General features: G+C 36.0%; 3 protein-coding genes across 3 annotated transcripts; 1 reads left to right on the top strand and 2 right to left on the bottom strand.

The window, feature by feature from the left end:
* Positions 1-1,214: 1,214 nt before the first annotated feature.
* LOC118435884 lies at positions 1,215-5,877 on the bottom strand. The gene is made up of 7 exons (XM_035852388.1): positions 5,396-5,877; positions 5,044-5,188; positions 4,807-4,977; positions 4,508-4,723; positions 4,280-4,439; positions 1,893-2,161; positions 1,215-1,798 (listed from the first exon to the last, which is right to left on the bottom strand). Exons 1-7 carry the CDS (start codon positions 5,434-5,436, stop codon positions 1,616-1,618), a joined length of 1,185 nt encoding a protein of 394 aa, XP_035708281.1. The 5' UTR covers positions 5,437-5,877; the 3' UTR covers positions 1,215-1,615.
* A 9,927-nt stretch (positions 5,878-15,804) lies between these two features.
* LOC118435824 lies at positions 15,805-17,016 on the top strand. Its single transcript, XM_035852269.1, has 2 exons — positions 15,805-15,897; positions 16,528-17,016. Exons 1-2 carry the CDS (start codon positions 15,856-15,858, stop codon positions 16,969-16,971), a joined length of 486 nt encoding a protein of 161 aa, XP_035708162.1. The 5' UTR covers positions 15,805-15,855; the 3' UTR covers positions 16,972-17,016.
* A 135-nt stretch (positions 17,017-17,151) lies between these two features.
* LOC118435517 lies at positions 17,152-19,755 on the bottom strand. Its single transcript, XM_035851686.1, has 2 exons — positions 19,589-19,755; positions 17,152-19,034 (listed from the first exon to the last, which is right to left on the bottom strand). Exons 1-2 carry the CDS (start codon positions 19,603-19,605, stop codon positions 17,675-17,677), a joined length of 1,377 nt encoding a protein of 458 aa, XP_035707579.1. The 5' UTR covers positions 19,606-19,755; the 3' UTR covers positions 17,152-17,674.
* Between the last annotated feature and the right edge of the window lie 492 nt (positions 19,756-20,247).

Genomic DNA, 20,247 nt, shown 5'->3' with positions numbered 1-20,247 from the left:
ATCAGATTACATTTTTGCAACAAAATTTGATAAAGAATTGGGACAATTTTCCAGACGAAATGAATAAAAATGAGTTTTTTGCATATATTTTGCAGAAGTTTTGCAAATTTTGAACGAATTTTGATGAAAATTTTTCAGAAATTAAATGGAATTTTTTAGCAATATTTTTACGATTTTTTAACAATTTGGAAGGACAATTTTGCATATATTTTTTGACGTGTTTAAAACAAATAACGGAATTTTGAATTTTGCATATTTGCTCGAATTATGAAATGTAAATGTTGGACTGGAGATTTGGAAATTTTAAGAATGGGGGAAGATTTGCAGGGTGGTTTAGAACCAATTTACAGACCTGATAGCATCCGGGAGGATAATCCAATTTACAGACCAGATGACGAAAATTCACAAAAAAAGTTTCACAGGAAAATCACACAGTTTACGCAAGGTTTTGAGAAGAGAGATTTGGGAAGTTTCCCTATCGGAAGCAAAATGACAAGCTCTAAGGGGCGGTGGTCAAGCTGCTTAGTCGTCGCAGTCGTAGCAAATTTGGTAGGTGATATGTCTTGCGAAGAATTTTGAAAATTTTAAAATCCATTATGAGTGGGAGGAGCGAAAGAAAGTACTCGACGGTCCACCAATGTTATGTATATATGATTATACATAAATAAGTGGTACACAGTGAGAAGAGACAGAGGAGAGTATTTATTAGTAGAGAGTTAAAGCTGGAGTGATGTACAGATTCATAACTAATTACATATACATATCTACGTAGGCATACATATACCTAACAAACATTTTAACTTTTTAGACTCTAACAATGCGATGATGTGAAGTGTAACCCTCCGATTTGATTTACCAGCCCGAGGAAGCAAACTCAACTTCAATCCTCTTCCCTTCCCAAAAATCGCATATTTTTCGACTTTGACCTTAAATATTTTGGCAAATTCTAACCATCGCACAAATTTCCTGAAGAAACGTTGGTTGTATTGACATGGACCTCGTAATTTCAAAATTTCAACCAAATCGGAGGGTTACACTTCACACCACCGAATTGTAAGTATGTATGTACATACATATAAGCTTATTAAAATTATAACGCTTTTAGGGTGCATAGTTTCTTTCCACAGGGAATTGTATTACTTATTTTAATCATTCGTTCGTTCGTTTACTGGTAGTTCATTGAATGAGTGGCCAATTTGCTGCATTAATATATCTAAGTAATATTTTTAATTTATATTATTCGAACTTGTTGCGAATTATGTATAATAGTGATATATTTAGAATTAATTCGTAGAGGAGAATATTTGATTTGATTTTGATTTGAAAAAGATTATAAAATTTGATTTTGATTTGATTCGAATAAATTAATTAGAGGCATAATTACAGGCTTAATTAGAGGCATGCAAAAAATCCAAAATTCTAACTGTTAGTATTGGACTCCATTCATACAAGTATATAAATAAACAGAGAGTAATAATGTGGAACTGGTTACAAAACAACTAATATAAATTAGTATCAATATTGTTGACAAATCTACCATAAAAATAAATTACTGTTGAGGACGAATTACTTTTAAATCTTCATCTCGTCTCTAATTGTCTTTTGGATATGTCTGTTACAAAACTAATTTCTGTAGAGATCGACATTTTGGTTTATATTCCTTACATTCTGATGAATTTTGATGGTCCTTCAAGCTTTCCTTGGCTAAGAATTGTACGTTACAAGGTGAGCAAAATGGTCCACTAGAAGTCAATCCGATATCCTTTCCCACGGAAAATTTTCGAATAAGACGAAACAGCTACATAAATATAATGAAATGATAAATTTAGAAAGTAATTGAATATGTATGTATGCATGTACAAGTTTAGACTAGGACAAGTTTTTTTAATTACCATAATCTCTGTTCTCATGATGAAAAATATATTGTCATCTATAATTTGGATATCGTGTGGGAAACTAGCCTTGTGCTCACGCTCATAAATTGCGCAGTCCAGATCACAAGTCTGATAAACCTTTAAACTAATTTTGTCTGAAATTTGTTGGCAAATCAGAACATGATCGCCTGTTGACCTGATCAATGTAGGACGGTCTTTGAGATGAGTCAGCATTTTCGGGAGAATCTCCGGTTTCATTTGATGCTGGTATATTTTCAAATCGCTACCTACACAATGTTGAATAATTAATTTAACCTCATTTAGACCAAATTCGTCATATGGCGTATTTCAAAATACGTCCCTATGAGACCAAATATGTCACAACATGTGTCAAAAAAATCCGTTATGCACACCAAGTCATGCACGTTACGTGATGCACGCTAAATTCATCGTACCATGACGACCCCCCTTGAGGACCGAATACGTCATATCGAGTTTAAATAAAGCAGATTTCTTAAAATATATACGAAAGTTTCTTTGGTACTTTTTGGATGCTACATAGTTGCATTTTTTTGATATTTTTCTGCACAAATTGTGAAATTTTCCCTATACCGAGTAATATTAAAAAGTGGATTTTTTATGGGTTCCGTCAAAAAACTCCAGGTTTGGAAACTGGTTGAAATCAGAATGTGCAAAAAGGCGCCTTTTTGAGAAAAAATTTATGCCTTTTTGCCGTTTTGCCCGTTTCAATGCCCAATTGCCTTTTTGCGTGCCTTTTTGCCCATTTGATGCCTTTTTGCCGTTTTGCGTATGTTTCCATTGGGTAATGCCTGAACCATTTTTCTTAGTGAGGCAAATACCTGACAACGAAAAAAATTTGCTTAGTATGCATTTACCCCACCCAAAAAAAGTGACATAAGTCGATTTCTCGGCCATTTCTCAACGGATTTTGATGAAATTTTGCACAGATCATTGTTAGGTAATTTAGAAAAGATGTGCTAGTCGACTTGGCGAATTTTTGATTTTTACCCAAGTTATGTGCCAAAATGTGCAAAAATTTTCCCCTGAAAGCATATTTATTTTTATGATTCATAAGTGGTGTATCTCAGCATGCTCGCTTATTGAAAATATTTTAGTTAAAGTCATTCCGGACATTTTAAGCGCAAAATGACCTAAATCGGTTGAGAAATAACGGCGTTATTCAAAAATTTGAAAATCAAAAATTTAATAAAAATATTCAGGGTGCCGATAATAACGGCGGTTGTGCAGTAAAAATAATGTCTTTGACAACCAATTACAAGTTTTAAATAAACAAGGCCCCAAAAAATGGGAAATCTTAGTGAGCCAGCGCAATCACAGTTAATAAATAAAATTAGATTGAATAACTTTTGCATCACCGCACTCGGGATAATTTTTACTGGGTCCACTGTAAATTTAGTTTTGCATAAGCATGAACTGTTGCATTCATTAAATTAATTGAGATTACAAGACGACGTTTTTACTATTGAACGAGAAGTTGGCTAAATTAATTGATATGAAATATAATTGTGAACTGCGAATTTTAAATTTAGAAAGAGTCGAAAGTCTACAATTTCGATATATAAATTTGGATATCCAATTAATTCCTATTCTGATGAAATCTCCAGACCCTTGGCGGGGGGGGGGCAATTATTCTAAATGATTAACTAATGCTTCCAGGAAAAATTATCCCGAGAGCGGTGATGCAAAAGTTATTCAATCTAATTTTATTTATTAACTGTGATTGCGCTGACTCACTAAGATTTCCCATTTTTTGGGGCCTTGTTTATACTAATTTTTCTATAGACAAGAAAATGTGACAACAGTAATAAGCTTTACATTTTGGTTTTTCTAAAACGTTACCAACCTTACACTTCTGCATAACCAATCTACAACATTACTTCCTTACGCAGTCATGATAATTAAGAGTATTTGTGAAGATTTGTACACCTCATGATGTGCATAAATTTTTTAGTGGTGTCGGCGATCATCCAAATGGGATTAATAAACATAAATTAATTTTTCATTGAATAATTAAGTTATGACAAATCCTGTGAATTGTGAAAGATTACAACTAACAAATCATGAGATCGTATTATCATATTGCCCCAATTTTACCAAAAAGGCAAAAAGGCATTTCGGGCAATCGGGCACGGCCACAATTCACGTGCCTAATAGGCAAAAAGGCATTTTAGGCACGGCATGCCTTTTTGCCCTTTCACACTCTGGTTGAAATATGAATATTGGTATTTTATAGGAACTAATGAAAATTTAATTGGTTGCTACCAGATGTAGTTATGAATTCAATACCGTACTTACGGGATTTTTTATGAATTTTGGTCACAGTGAGGTTAATAGGATCTATAAAAATTATTCATATGACTCGCCTAAATATATTGGCAGGCAGTTATTTTGCAGACAGAATCCAATTGCCGAGTGCTTAAGATTGACAGGGTTCATGCTGCCTCGGGAGATAGTTTCATTGTCCTTGACATCCGTTAAATAAAATCGTATCTCATTCGACGAGGACGAGGTACCTCGTTCAGGCTGCGGATACATAACCGCTATTAAAATCAAGCATGAACAAATATTAGGAAAATGAGAAAAAAGGATACCTTCTCAAACGATGTTGCAAATAGTACACAATCTCGACCAGCACTATCTGATATTGCCAATGCGTCTCTAATTTTACTTGGAGGAACATTAACTCCCTGGCGCTCCACATATTCTCCTTGTAGAATTGTATCCAACGACGTAATTTGGCCAGTTTCGAAAATTATAAAAATTTGTCCATTTTGATTATTTATTATACGGTCAGCTCTTTTTGGGAGCTAAAATATGTAATAAACATGTTTGTGATATTTAAATTTATATGACATATGGACAGAATCATAGCGAATATTATGTTACAGACCTGAATTGATTTATCATTCTCCTCAAATGGCGACTTATCTATCGACCAGTGTAGAAGCGTTACATGATTGACGATTCCCACATACGAGTCTATTTGCTGATTATATAACACTGCGCTAGAAAATTCCTTTGGACTAATTTTCCAGGTTTTTTCCGAGCGTAATGAGAAAATCTTAAAATATATTTAGTAAAATTCAGAAAGATTTATATATAAAAATTTGGTTAATTAAAATCATACATTAAATTGCATTGTAATTCCATGCGTTCCAGTTATCATGACTCGATGAGCCAGCTTATCGCGTGAAATTCCCAAAATATCTTCAGCGGATCCAATTTCACAAATACGGTAAGAAGCACCAATTCGTGGGAAAGTGACTTTATCTCTAAACACAAACGACAAATACCATAATTATCTAATATATACATTTTTAAATTCACCCAGTTTTAAAACGTACGCATTTATAAATATGTACAACTGAAAGGATAGCACTTGCTTAAAATATTTCTAAGGTATGTAATTGTTTCCGATTTTATTATTGCGAGCAGCATCAACATGTGAATTATGAGCTGGAAAAATCATGTATTTTTACCTCTGAGTTTTTTTTTTGCTTGAAGTTCCTGGTTCACTCATATTTCTTCGAATTTAAAGTGTTTTAATTGTTAAAATGCAAACAATATTTTATAAACCAGCAAAATAACAAATTCTGTCCAGTTTTTTATGTTTTTTCTCACTGGAGAAATAGTGTCCAGGAACAAGCGTATTTCGATTTGAGACGACTACTTGCACTGAAGTTAAACAATTTTAGTCAATGAAATTTGTAAATATTTATTTGTTCAGATTTCTGTATTTTGAGTTTTTCACAAATTTTTATTAATTAAAGCTGGTCTAGCCAATTAAGTAACTATATCAGCACTATGTTTTGACCAAATGCTTTAATCAGTTTTATTTTCTCAGTTTTATCAGTTTTATTATGTCTCGATTAATTAATCAGTAATTAATCTACCTATCGCAAAAATTTATTATATGTACTTAATTGACAAGAGGTTGATGCATACATACATACGATGAGAAAGGCAAGATCATCTTTATATAAAGTTGGCATCAGTCATCAATATTTCTCGCTTAATATAGACGTATGTATGTACTTGCATCCGGCCATACATACATACATACATATTACAACTTTGCAAGCCAGCGTGGGTATTGTACATTTGAAGAAAATTGCATATTGGTGCAGTTCAATACAGAAACATAATAATCCAGATAGATTGTAACACAACGGTGGTGGTCACTAAATAGCATTTGAGATGAGCAAAGTTTAAGACCAGGTAATGTGTTAAGATATCAGCTTCTTTTCTGCTGTGCTGATTTCCGGACTGGAATTTGCTGTGAAAGGTATCCTGGAACTCTGCGTCCATCTATCGTACGGATAATTGTACGGAGTATTGTCGGTCAGTTTTCTGTGCACAAGATGTCTAGATTTTGTTCATAGGAAACGCAACGTCCATTTCATAGCTACCGAAATTACCCATATTTTGCATACATGTTCTCACCTGGAACTATCTAGGCACTCAAACACGTAAAGAATTATCTAAGTCGTTCAGTACAGGATTTTAAATCAAATCTATCAATTATCCATACATACATGAGATAAGTAAAATTATTCCGAAGACTGTATTGTCCAACGAGTCGAATTATCTACGTAGTTTGCATTCCTGACATTTGTGCAAATGGAAACATTAAATTTATTGACTTAAGTATGCATTTATTAAATAATGGATTTTTATCTTAAATATTATACATATATGTACATACACCATAATGTATTTAACCTATAAAATAAAAGTCATTAAATTATTTAATTATTTTGTTACTTACTTACTGCAGCGTGGCTTTCATCTCTGGCAATTGTAATTTTATACATGACCAGTGACCGAGCAATCGTGGGGACAGACGGACAATATCTTCAGGCTTATTTCATGCACCATCATCCACCCATTATATAAACCCCTCTCTCTCATATCCCGCAATGTGCTTGACTAATTTGTTTCTTCCAATGTATGCAATTCTTTGCTTTATGTATTTGCAACATACTTAATTCTTAAGCAGTTCGCAAGATTAGTGCATCGTTTTACCATGTTCATAAAATAATCCGTTTCTTATCTTTTCTTGAATGAGCCGAACATCATCATTCACAAGGAAGACAGAATATTCATGTACATAATTATAAAAAAATGCAGCATACAACTTGCCCTTCGCTTCCTCTTTGCATACCAGTTACAAAGGCTGACAACCGGCTTGGGAAAATGTGAATTAAGCAGAATGACGGCGAACCACATTGGCGTATTGGATTGTATCAATTTTAATGTAACCGTGGTTGGTAGGATTAGGGAACAGTTCGATTGAGAATATAAAAATACAGGTAATTTTTAATGCCGGAAATAAGTTATACGCACATTAAATTCTTTACAAGAAAACAGGATGCTGAGCGTATAAAGCGATGGGAAGGAACCGCGGAGCTCCATGAGGTCGTTCTGGAAACGTTAATACAGCAAATGTTTTAGATATTAGAATAAAAGTAGGAATATATAAAGTATTAATAATTAGTATATGTACACTGATTGATTGAGAAGGCCTAATTTGCGATAATATGTTACTATTTGTATTGCGCTAAGATTTTTATTGTGTTACGCATAAAAATTTCCCGTCCAATCTTGGCTGCTAAGTAAATAAATAAATATGTATGCATGATACGACGAGGTATGAAGAACTGCGGTCTAACATACATATTTTTATTAGGTATTAGATAAATTCATCTCCACCTTTACTCAGAAATCTCACCGTAATGAGACCAAAATCTCGACAAAAAACGAAACTATCACAATCCCACAAAGAATTCCAAACACGGTAAAAATCCCACTTAAGTTATCCCCCATCCCAAAACTTTTCCACGTCTGTCTCTCCATTTCCGCAATTTTGGTATAATTCCGAATTTCCCTCTCTTTCGAGACGCGATACCACTTTTGCCCTAGACCTGACGACATTAACCGCGAAACTCGATCTAGCACGATGTCATCTCCCCAGTTGAAGATTGCCCACCCTTTCGCCAACCTGTTTCCCAGTGGGTGCCCACTCTTGCTAACCGACCTCCGTGGATACTTCGCCTTCAAATGGGCATACACCCGCTCCACGTGATCCGTCCATCCCGCCATTGCAATTGGCTTCTCGCAATCGGAAATCACGTCCGTAAAAGTGTAATTTCCCGCGGAAATATTTCTGTAATTTGGTGGAATCCGGGTAATCTTGCCCAACTCGATGACCGTCCTGTATGCGGATGAGTTTGTCTTGATTTTTACCCCGTTCGAGTCCTTGTTCTGTAAAAATTCCTGAAATACTGACAACACCGAAAAATACGCGAACCCCATGTCCGACTGGGAATGGTTTAAGACAGTCATGTACGATGAGACGTCGGTGGGCGGGGTAAAGACGGTGAATTTATTGTCAACCAACTCTTCAAATTTAGAATATATTGGCGCCTTTGGGGGCACCGTGCAACGTTTGACGTATTCTCCCTTGTACGAGTTACTTAGGACAAGGGCACACAAAATCCATGCTGCACAAATTATATACCTAAACCGTTCCGGGTTCAAATTATGTGTTAACCTCCCAGCATTTTTTGATAGGTCGTTACTCTGCTCAAGTAGAGTAGCATACCCGGCGAAGAGCACGTTTTCCCAGAAACTTGACGAGCCTGCCGATAAAACGGAAGATATTGTTAATCCCGCCAATAAAATTAGTACCCACGTGGCTCCATCTAGAGGACTTGTCAAATCGAAAATCCTCCCCAGCGATGAAACGTCTTTTTCATGACACGACGTAAATTCAAACCCTTCCTCCTTATAGCTTAAAGGTTGCGCGAAAAATAAATCCATCATGAAGAAAGGTCCGTTCGACTGGCCGGTCATTATCCGAGGGTTATAAATGCTTATAAACATCTTAACGTATTTGACGCCGTTTTCAAGATCTGGCTCCAAAATCTGATTGTCTAGGGAGAGGTGATTAATCTTCCATGTTCGGTGTAACACGCCGCGAAGAATTTTTGAAATTTGCGCGCTAATCGCCTGCCTGGAGAGAAATTTCTTGTCTAATGTCGGGATAAATTTGGCGCAACAATGGAGACATGTTTCGCACATGAAATAAAATTGTAAATTCTCCGTTGTCAGCAAAATTCCGAACAAACTTGGCGCCACGTAGTAGACCCGTTTTCCTTTAATAAGCGGATTTGCCCATTTTCCCCAACGATTCGGATTTGTCACATTCGTCACAAGAATGCGGAAATAATCACGTTCAGAAATTTTGAAGGGTCTCGATAATTCGTCCAGTCTTCCGGCAAAGGAGTTGCCAACGCTAATGCGGTGCGTGCGGAGCCTTTTGGTAGAGGTGAGTCGGGTTAATCTGATTCAACCCGCCAAATCTTAACCCTATCGGGTTCAGAAATTAGCGGGTCCGAATTTCAAAATGTTTCACCGTACCCGAGGAGAGTTGGGTTTCGGGTTAACCAGGTAAAACCCGGTAAAACCCGATCCGCCCGTAACCAGATCGGGTTCGGAAATTTATCGAGTCGGGTTTAGCACTTGTTAGGATAGGGCTCAGAAATTATTTTTAGATTGGGTTCGAAAATTAGTAGGGTCGGGCGGGTTTTCAATATGCTTGACCCGACTCATCTCTACCTGTCCGAACAAGATGACCGATTCGGAGTGGGATATGTGAATCGGAGGGTATAAATGGAACTCGGCGGCGCACAACGTTCGCGGTATGGGGAAATAAGTTGGCGCTGTTACCACCTCGGTCCAGATGCGGTCTATCCTAGCATCATAATATTTGGCCTCTTCTACGGGCGAGTCTAGATTGAAGTGTCGCACTTTAAGCTTGACTCTGACCGCGGGAAATGAATCGATTAACCAATTCGTTTCAGAAAAGTCGAACAGTATGACGAGGCAGGAATTGAAGAGGTTGATAAAGTTTGCCATTTCGGGGGAAGGTCGAATAGAAGTGAGGAGAAGAAGCTTATGGATTAAAATTATGATTCCAATTAAAAAGTTTATTAAGTTTTGAGACATTCTTAAATTATTTATGAGGGCAAGATGATTCAGTCCTGATCAGCACTCGGTTGGAACATGAATGAGAACCTTTGTTTAACAAGGCTCAATAAGTATTTTGTAAGTAATTGAAATTTAAATGTCACGTTCCCACAGAGTTTAACCGATTCCATTTGTGAACAAATCTTTAACCCAACAAGTCTGGGGTGGAGCTGTTTGCTCAGCACTTTAAAATATTGCCCGTGCCTCATAAACCTAAAGGAGTTTTGTTTTATTTTTATGCAAAAATTACATTGGTGCATGGACGTAATATAAAATGTGTAATTCAATACGGCTATCTTTTATCAAAACAGAAACGTGACCAGATCGATATGTGGCTTAAGTATAATCGCTAGTGCATTTGGATAAGTGTGGGATTAAGTGTTTTTACTAATGTTTAATGCACATTCAAACTTATGTAATGTAAATATGTATGTATGAATGTAATATGTATACATATATGTAGATAGTTCATACGTATATACATTCCTGTACGGTACGTATTTACTTTAGGTATTCTTATCTTAGGATAAGATCTTAGGCATTTTAAGGTTATTCCTTAGGCATTTTAAGGTTATTTAGTGTATTTATTTCTGTACTTGTGTATTAAACTTGCACCAAAATTAAACACGTACATATGTAAGCAAGAGTTTATTGGTTACACCGAATTTTTTTGACCCTACCATGTTTCACATAGGAGTATTTAAGCATTATGTATTATTTAAACATTATTATGTTTAGAAACTAAACAGTTCAGGGTATGTATATGTAGGTTCTCATGAAATGTATTTCTGGAACTCTCTCCAAAGTCGGCTGAAAAGAGTTGACACCTTTTTTAAAAATATATTAGTACGGATTTTCCTACACTCAAAATAAACTGGTAATAAAATGATGAAAATATTTACTACCACGTGATGGTAATTACAACTAATACCACATGAGGTAATAAAATCGTTACCAAAATCTTTACCAGAGTTGGTTAAGAGTACTGTTAACCGACCGTAATAAAATATCAAATGCATAGTATCAAAAATGTTACCAAGATTTATACCATTTGGAGCAATTTAATGTTAAACTGGGAAACATGAGCATCGTTACCTGTGTGTAATAAAATCTCTCCAGGATCTAATATTTCCTCACCCTCCGGTAAACAAATCTAAACCTGACCAAGTGGCGGTTTGTTTAAATCTTTTCATTTTATTCGCCATTTTATTTCCACACAGTAAGTGTTATTTTCAAAATGGCAAAATTAGTTCGTTTTTCTAACCTCGCAAGAGGAAAGAAATTAATAATCTTCTATGAAGACTTGCAGAATCTGGTAAGTAGTCGTAATCTATTTTGACATTGTACCAATTTAATATCTACACCAACAATAAAATTGAATTGTTTCATATTTTAAATTTATTTTTCAGTAAAGGTGAAGCTCGGAATTAATGCTGAGATAAATATCGGGTTTGAAGATGACCAAGGAGCAGAAGTAGACGATGACATTTTCCTAATTTTAATCTCCCAAGATCAAATCCCAAATTTGATTTTGATTATAGCAGGAGAAGAAAATCCGATTGTATTTTGTAAGTAACGTAAGTATATATTTAACTTAAAATTCATAAAAAATTTACATTAACACAAATTATTTTAATCACTAGTTGGTAACTCCCCATCCCCATTGGTAAGCTCTACAAATCCACCGCTCTTGTTCACCAACAGGGTGGATGAAGAAATAGATAATTATAAGCAGGTAAGTAGCGCAAGTCTTTACATTTATCCAACTTAAATATTAATTTCTTTGACATCAAGTTCACACATAAATATTTAAAATTAATATTATTGCAGATTCTATTGTCGCACCTCGAGAAGAACAGTCACCTAAATCAATTAGTTGAGGAAACGAACGAAAAGGGCTGCGTCGATTCTGAAGCATCGTCAATCTTGATTAAGGATTGTGTCTCTTTATTTGTTAAACTGAAGGGGTACGACTTAATCGTAATTTTGTAAATTATTAACTAGAACCTGTAAAATTGATTAAATATTTTGCAGGGAATCGCCAAGCTCCAAGGATCAACAACTATTCGCAAAAGCAATTATTCTTGTTGTTCCTTTCTGGCGCTATCAGGGACCTGGAAGCACGAATGGCACGGTTAGTAATAAAAAATGAATTATGTTAAATTACCTAGGCAGATTATTTTTATTATTGGCCGGTTTTATTATCTTGACTTGATTTTCTTAATAATCATGGAACAATTTTTTAGGATATTTTGTATAACGAAGTTGCAAGATCGGGACTAATTCAAACTCGACTGAGATTCCGTCACACAAATCTAAATAAGGGCAAGGCTAAACCTGCACAGAAAAGAATCTCGCCATTTACTGGTGGACCATCCGCGAAAATAATCTCACTGCGAAAACCAGATGGTGAGCCGGAAACAACAATTCCTCCCACTGACGCCATTAATAAACCTAATGGACCTTGCCCCAAAAACTCTTCAAAAGAAATAAAGCCATTGTTTCTGGAGACACTTACAAACCGGACATATATACGAAATAGTCAGCTGGATTCCACGCTCATTCTCAAGTTTTACAAGAAATTTTTGAACTGCGATTTCCTAGTGAGTTGTAATAATAGCAAATAAGTGAGTACAAGTGTTTTCTTGTTTTGAAAGAAATTGATGTCGAGCACTTTGATCGACATTATTTTGCGTTTAAGGTAATTTTAATAGAAAAAATAAACTTAATAAATGTTGAGAATTAACATTTATTAGAAGTAATTCAAGAGTGTATGGAAATTCAAAGAAATTGTAAGACCGATGTCTTATTTTTAGTGCCAAGACATTATATGTAAAACTTTGTATTAATTATATGCACAAGAATATCTGATTCATAAGTTGTGACGATATGTAGCAATGTTAAGATTGGTTTATTTTTAGTATAACGACATTATATCTAAAACTTTTTACTAATTACAAGAATGTGTAACTTATTACGTGCGTACATAGTATGTACATACATGTGTAGTAGCGTTAACATTTTTTGTACTAAGTATTTGCATTTTATTATGAAAATAAAAAATGTTGTAACTATAACCAAATGCGTACAATTTTATTTCACGTACGGTTACGTTCAATACCAGGGAAATATCATCCTCGTCTAAATCAGGTAATATTATGTTACCCCGTTGGTTTTCAATATTATTACCAAATTCCATACCAATATTACACAAACGCGACAAGTCATTACCATTGGGGTAAAGTAATACATCCTTACCAAGCGGTATCGACATAAACTTATTACCCCAGTTGTATTGATTCTCTATCGTGCGGTAGAGACACATAGTGATTCCGCATGGTAATAATTTTTCCTATAAATTATTTTGAGTGTACCATTTAATATAAACATTGTCTAAACCCTTCCTTTTGACGTCGTATCCCTGTCATGCATGTCCCCAAATAACTTCATACAAACCTATCTCTAGGCATGCATGTCGTCATTTTTTGACCCAACTAAAGCACAATTCCAATTTACTTAGCCATCTCAGCACAATTCAACAAGTTCACTATTTACGTCACACCCTAATTTTGACCTCAGTTTGAAAGTATTTCTTAAAATGAAGTCATCACGCGACATGCGTTTAATTTATGTCCTTCTTATCCTCTCACTATCTTGTTTTACCAGCGAGATTTTAGTCAAGCGACAAACCAGCACGCGTAAGCAAAACGTATAAAATTATTGCCTTTACAAAATTAAAAAATTGCATTTAAATATTTAATTTCTAGAAACATGTCGACCACGCCCGCTCCTTTCCGTCCTGCTTGGTACGAATGTTAAGGACGGGGTACAAAATGAGCCAAAAGTTCAAGTCTTTTTCGCATCGATTTCACCGAATTGCGCATAAAAAATTACAAGTTCAGTTTTGGGTGGGGGGATCAATATAGTATAGCTGTTTTTGAATTTTATGCAACCACCCCCCCCCTTCAAAAATCGGGAAAAGAAATTGTCAAAAATGAGAAGGTCAATGTACACTCGGTACAAAAAGAAATAGATACCAACTTGCATTTGACATTTGACTTCCCTCATGAGTATGAACAATTTGATGCATCAAGACTTTCAAAATTCGAAAATTGGCGGTTTTTCGACCTACATATAAATCGTTAAAAAGTGACCTTAGCGGTCATTTTGCGGCTGACAACCTGATGCCAGATTTTTCTCCTTCAGAAGTGCTACATTTTCAGATTTTGTGGCCCGCTGCAAAATGACCGCTACCATGACTTTTTTGGGGTCAAAGTTTCTGAGGGAGGGGCTTATACAGCCAGAGCCATAACAAACTCTGGCCACTAATGAGTGCAGAGAGAGAGAAACAGAGTGAGAAAATGGATCGCGCATACGACCCTAACGCGTGCTGGTGGTGGATACCCACCGCCATCCCCTTTTCTCACTCTGTCTCAACTTCTCCTGCCAAATATGGAAAATGGTTTTATGGAACATTTGGTCTGGTTTTTAGCAAGGGATAAAAATTTGCCTCTTCAGCGACACCAACAACCCTATTACGGACGCGGCAGGTATTTTTGGCAACACCATGTGGGGAATTCAGGCCAGTTTGTCGGAACAGTTGGGAAATTGCTGGTGTCGACAAGTATGTAAATCAGTTTTACGAATTTTTACATTGCTTAGAAATTTCTGAAGTCCATAATCTTGGCAAAAATTAAATTGCAGTTTTTCTAGAAATTTGGCAATCTTTTTTACACTATTACATGGAAATCTGATATCGTCACGCAGGTATTGATTTGTCGGTAATAAGGTTGTTACCGCCTGGTATTAAAATTGCACTGGTCGGTACACTTAAACTTGGTACGGATATGGTAAAACTTTAATACCGAGTTGTTACTATAAATATATATCATTTTGGAAGAGTGGCATATGTATGAATAGTATTCATAAAATAATACCAAGCGGTATTACTTATCAATCCCACTTTGGTAGTCATACATGAATACCGCTTGGTATTATTTTAACATTGTTTTTTAAGCGTGTAGAATTAGCAATTTCCTTGTATTTAACCTTCCTGGGAATAGTCGTCCCCATACAAATTTAGTGCTAAATGGACATCATTTACTAATTATTTCAGGACTGCACCCCGTCGCAAATTGTGTGTCACGATTCTCAACTATTTATCGACACGATGAGCATTTTTCTCCCTCCTGGAGTAGAATTCAATTTCCAGAACGGTGTCGTGGTACTTGTCTACGCTGCTGAAAACTATTACGGTCACTGCTACTGTCCTAATCTTGTCCAGCCAGGTGTGAACCCATGTGTCCGACCGGAAAACCCAACGATTTGCGAGCCATAGTGATTTCATGGTTTCATTGTGTGTTCTTACATGTTTATATTACATAAAAATTATCTCGAAATTTGTAATAAAATTTAAATTTCTCTTCACGCATTAAAAAATTTAATGTACTTACATACTTTCACTTAATTTACATGCGCCATTAAACAATTTCAAATAAAACACCAGGACGGGTTATTTCGAAATAATGAATGGAGTTGAAAAAACATCAGTTTGCGAAGATATGCAAATATTTTTCTGTATCATTTTGGATTTAAATGCTGCAATCATCTTACAACCCTGCCATTGGCTCAATTTCAAGCGTGGTTCAATCACTTGCATGTAAACCGGAATGTTCTTACGTCGAACAAAGGATTAAATTTTATTATTAGAACGAAAGGGTTGAACAGTTTCTACAAGTTGCAGCTTTAGCCCGAGGAAAAAGTTGATCCTATTTTTCCTTTATTTTCAGTCCAACTTAAAATAGGAAAATGCACTTCCTTTAAATTTCTCAAAATAATATTAATTTTTAAACTTGATACAATTTTACATTGTTCTAAAGCGAAAGGAAAAACAATACTATCAAATACCATGATCAATGAAATTGATATTATCCCAAAGTTGGAACAAGAGGTATTTTTTTTTATTTTACACAATTCAACTCCAATTTAATTAATTAAATTCATACAATTTCGAAGTACATAAAACAGTAAGGTCCTACATAATATGTAGTACAATTTGTACTAGTCCCAACTGTTTTTTATTCCGAGGCACGACCTACTTAATCTACCCGTCGTGTCGATCCATCTGTATGGAAATGCCACCACACATTGTTCTGGTTCAGTACATTAGTCGCATAAGGTCGTCTTTAAAGAATATTCAAAATGGTTGTATGTAGGCTAATATTAGAAATAATAATCATCCGATGTTACCCTCTTAAAAACCCGGTAATAACGTTTATCGACTAATTGTGACAAGTTAGCACCAGCCAGTGACAATGTGTTATCATGCAGGCAAGTTTTATCACCATGTGGTGAGAAACACTTGTCTTCAAGTCACATATGCACATAGAGCAGTTACGATTAACACATGGCTTTTAAGAGTATATGTACATTATTTATTTATTTTATATAGAATAGTTTCACTAAATCAGTGACTCGGGCAAATTGAAGTTCGGTTCCATTAAAAGTTCATGTTTCCATCAGCCAAATCCTTTTGGGACTAATATATATCTAATTTTTCTATTTCCGGGTTCATCCACAGGCTACTGGGGATGACAACAACTTGGACGAGGTCGTCCCCAAAAAGGGGGCAAGGGTACCCAGAAAACCCCTTCACAAACTTACAACGCAGCAGGCTGTCCTCAAAAATGAGAACGGAACGTATTGGTCATTCTACAAAGTCGAACTCGCGTACAAAACCACCACCGATAATCCGATCCCGATTCATTATTATAAAGGAAGCAATATGTTTTTGGAAATTGAGGCTGTCAAGAAAACAGCGCGTCTGGCGTCGTATAGCCCCCACGGAATTGTGCACTATCAGGACGTAATCGTGGACTGGGATGAGTCCAAAAGAGCAGAATATGAGTTTATTTGTGCTGCGAGGCCATTAGTTATCCTTAAAGTTAAACAATTGTACTTCTTTTTCATGCTCAAAAGCTCAAAAGATTTTGACAGTTTGGCCAAAGTAAGCTTTTTCTTTTGAGAACATTTTTGTATCCAGCTTTATAAAATTCCAATAGTAGGACTCGATGACTCATCGCTAAATTCATAAAAATCAGAACATTTTTAATTACTTCTCCTCTTTGGGAATTTATTTTAAAATTATGAACTACAGGTTTATAGAGTTTTTGAAAAATTCTGATGAATAGAATTGAGGTGAGTTTTTAAAATTAAAATCAACAAGTTCCAATGAGTTTAAATTAATAATAATTAGTTCCAATTTTTTAAGGATTCTAAGACGTGAAATGGGCTCGTTCAAAATGCTCTTAAATATTAAATATCGTATTTATGTACATACATATTTCAGGGATTTTTCATACTTACATTAATACTCGTACTCCGAAATTCTGAATATTACACATATTGAAACAACATTTATATGCATGTGTATATATGTGTATTAGACGCCTCAAGTCACTCTGAATAAAATATTGAAAGTATTTTTCACTCCATATTTATTTACATATACAAAAAAAACATTAAATAATTAGTTATAAAGTAAGTAGCTCATAGATAATTTATGTATTTGAGTAACAAATAACCCGAGTAGTAAATTTGTTTATTAAGGTAAATTACCTCTGTTAAATACACAGTAAAAAATTAATATATTTATTTACAGATGTAATTTTGTGCTTTCCATATTATTGAAAGTATTACTTTAAATATTCTCTCCGAATTTAAAACCTTCACACCACTTCTTCCCAGTAATGTCTCATTATATCGAACTGTTCCACATCAAATATTTTAAACTCTTCCTGCAAACGTATCACTTTTCCGCGTTCTTGTGGCGGCACACTTTCCGCAAAGATAACTACAGGTTCATCATAATCCCCGTATTGACACTCCCGCCGCATCTCGCACTCCGCACAACTCCCGCAATTATGATCATAGTCGAATATCACTTTAAAATTAACCATCTCCAACTTAAGCTCGCCCTCGATCACAAATTCTGGCCGGACCGGGTCACACTTTTCACACCCGCAGTGGTCCAGATCCCACTCGAATTCGCGAATATCTTGGATTGGCGGTACCCTTCGAATTCGCGGGGTTTCTATGGTTTTACTTCTTTTCGGGGGTGAAGGATCTCCCCCCGGGGAAGGATTTGTGGTGGTATTGCCCCCTTCCAAAAGCCACCACTCGTTCTCCACCCGATGCGAGATTAACACCATTTGTGAAAATTTGTCCCTTCCCGCCAGTTCGAAATAGTTCGTAATACCCTCAACTTTTTTGGTAATGTCGGGCAAATTGAATCGCACTAGGGTAGATCCTCCCCGTGAGGCTTGGTTTTCATCTAACTCCACCTCACAGTAGACTAAACCTTGCGCTGAGACTGCTTCAGTTCCCGCCTTTCCGCGAAGTATGATTCCCTCTGGGGTAGAGTTTACCAAGATTTCCGCCAGGTTTTGTGGAGTCGTTGAATATCTCAGTTTAGAAAAGGTTTCGTAACCCAGGGTTACCACGGAGGGGTCATCGTTGTCCCTTATGCACTCAGTTTTTTCTCGATCCCGCCAAAAAGTTAGGTTCAACCCGGGATCGAAATTTAGTCCCTCAGCGGTTTGGAGCACCCTGATAAAATCGTGGAAACGGTTTAATACTTCGGTAACATCAATGTTCCATCGTAGCACGAATTTTTGTATGAAGAGCAGAATTTGATGGACCGTTTGGCTGAGCAGGTTGTCCTCGTCGAGGGGGCGTTTTCTACTGGGGGAGAGGAGGATTCCCATCCCCATGAATTGGAGGACTTGTCCCATCCCGTGATTTATGAAGGATTTGATCTCACTGGAATCTAGCCTGGTTAAGGGTTTTGACTCGTTGAGGGTGCCGATGGCGTCGTGGAGGTCGACGAGCTCGAGGTGAGCACCGCTCTGGCTGAATTCCTTGCCACGTGTGTGCAGCGTGGATAGGTGCTGGAGGAGGGTGTCGGATGGGTCGAATTCCTCGACCACTTTGACAATGGGGGTGGTTTTGACTGGGGCGGGGGCAACTTTGATCGGAGCAACTTTTACAGGGACGGGGTCAGGTCTTTTAGTTTTCTTCATTTGAACCCTGTGGAGAAGAAGGGAAAGTGATTAATGAAGAAAAAGTCAAGAAATTCTTATTTTGCTTTTTTTCGCTTAAAGAGTCAACTGAAACTGAAGCAAATCATGCAGTCATTGGCAACTTGTAAAACTTTTAAGTTTTGTTAAATAATTTTGCGAACTTTTTGCAAACTAAAACGATGCCATTGAATTTAACAAGTATACCAAAATTATCAAATTCACGATTGAAGTGAGTACCCCCAAAATTTTAGTACTTTTATTTTCCCAGTGTTTCACTGGATATTTATCAGATTGTGCATTTGAATGTTGTCTCGAAATTGGTAATAAAATTCTGTGACCGCGGATTTGTGAAATTAAAATTTAAACTGCATTTGATACGTAATCGTAATATGTAAATGAAACTAGTTACGTTTGACAAATTTTAACTTTTGTACACACTTTTTGCTTATGCATGCATTATGCACAATATATTTAGTTTATATTACACTTTGAAATAAATATATTTTTTCCCACCAAGCCCTTACCAAAATTTAAAGTTTAAAATATATATTCTTCACAAACCTGCTTTGTGGCGCCATCTGAATACATTTATTTACCTTCGGCTAATTTACAAACAATTTGCAGTAAAAAATTAATCTTCTCTCTCAAACTTAACCCTTCTCCAGTTAAATAAATTTAGTTAGCTGCACTCTGAACCTTACTTTACTGCATTATTACATGATGCTTTCAGCTCGCTGCTACAAGGTTGACTAAAAAGAAGGAGCATGTATGTAAAACAAAAGCGGGACTAATTTTCGCAATCAATATTTTTCTCCGGGTATTAAGTAACACGTACAAATCCGAAAATTGAGTCCGGATTTGGACCAAGGGCGGTGGAATTGCATACATACATCACTACTGGTCGGATTTCACGTTGCGGAGGTATTTGCATATACGTATGCATGAAAAACCTCAAAGGGACGTGCAGAAAGGATGTGACGGAGTTTTAGAAAATTGTATACGTATGCAACACATATTGTGCACCCTTAGAAATCAAGTATTAAAATAACACCAAGCGGTATTCATACATGACTTTACCAAAGTGCACTCTTAGAAATGGGGTTACGATTATAACCAAAAAGTAAACGTATGTGACTCTACCGCCGTGGTTATGAATTTGTCACCAACTGGTTATGCATTTATTAGCTCTGGTGACAATTTAATACCAAATCGGTGAAGCT

Source organism: Folsomia candida, unplaced genomic scaffold (assembly GCF_002217175.1).
Source record: "Folsomia candida strain VU population unplaced genomic scaffold, ASM221717v1 Fcan01_Sc005, whole genome shotgun sequence".
Lineage (NCBI taxonomy): Eukaryota > Metazoa > Arthropoda > Collembola > Entomobryomorpha > Isotomidae > Folsomia > Folsomia candida.
The sequence above is the reverse complement of the archived record's forward strand: the minus strand, read 5'-3'. Positions and strand labels throughout refer to the sequence as shown.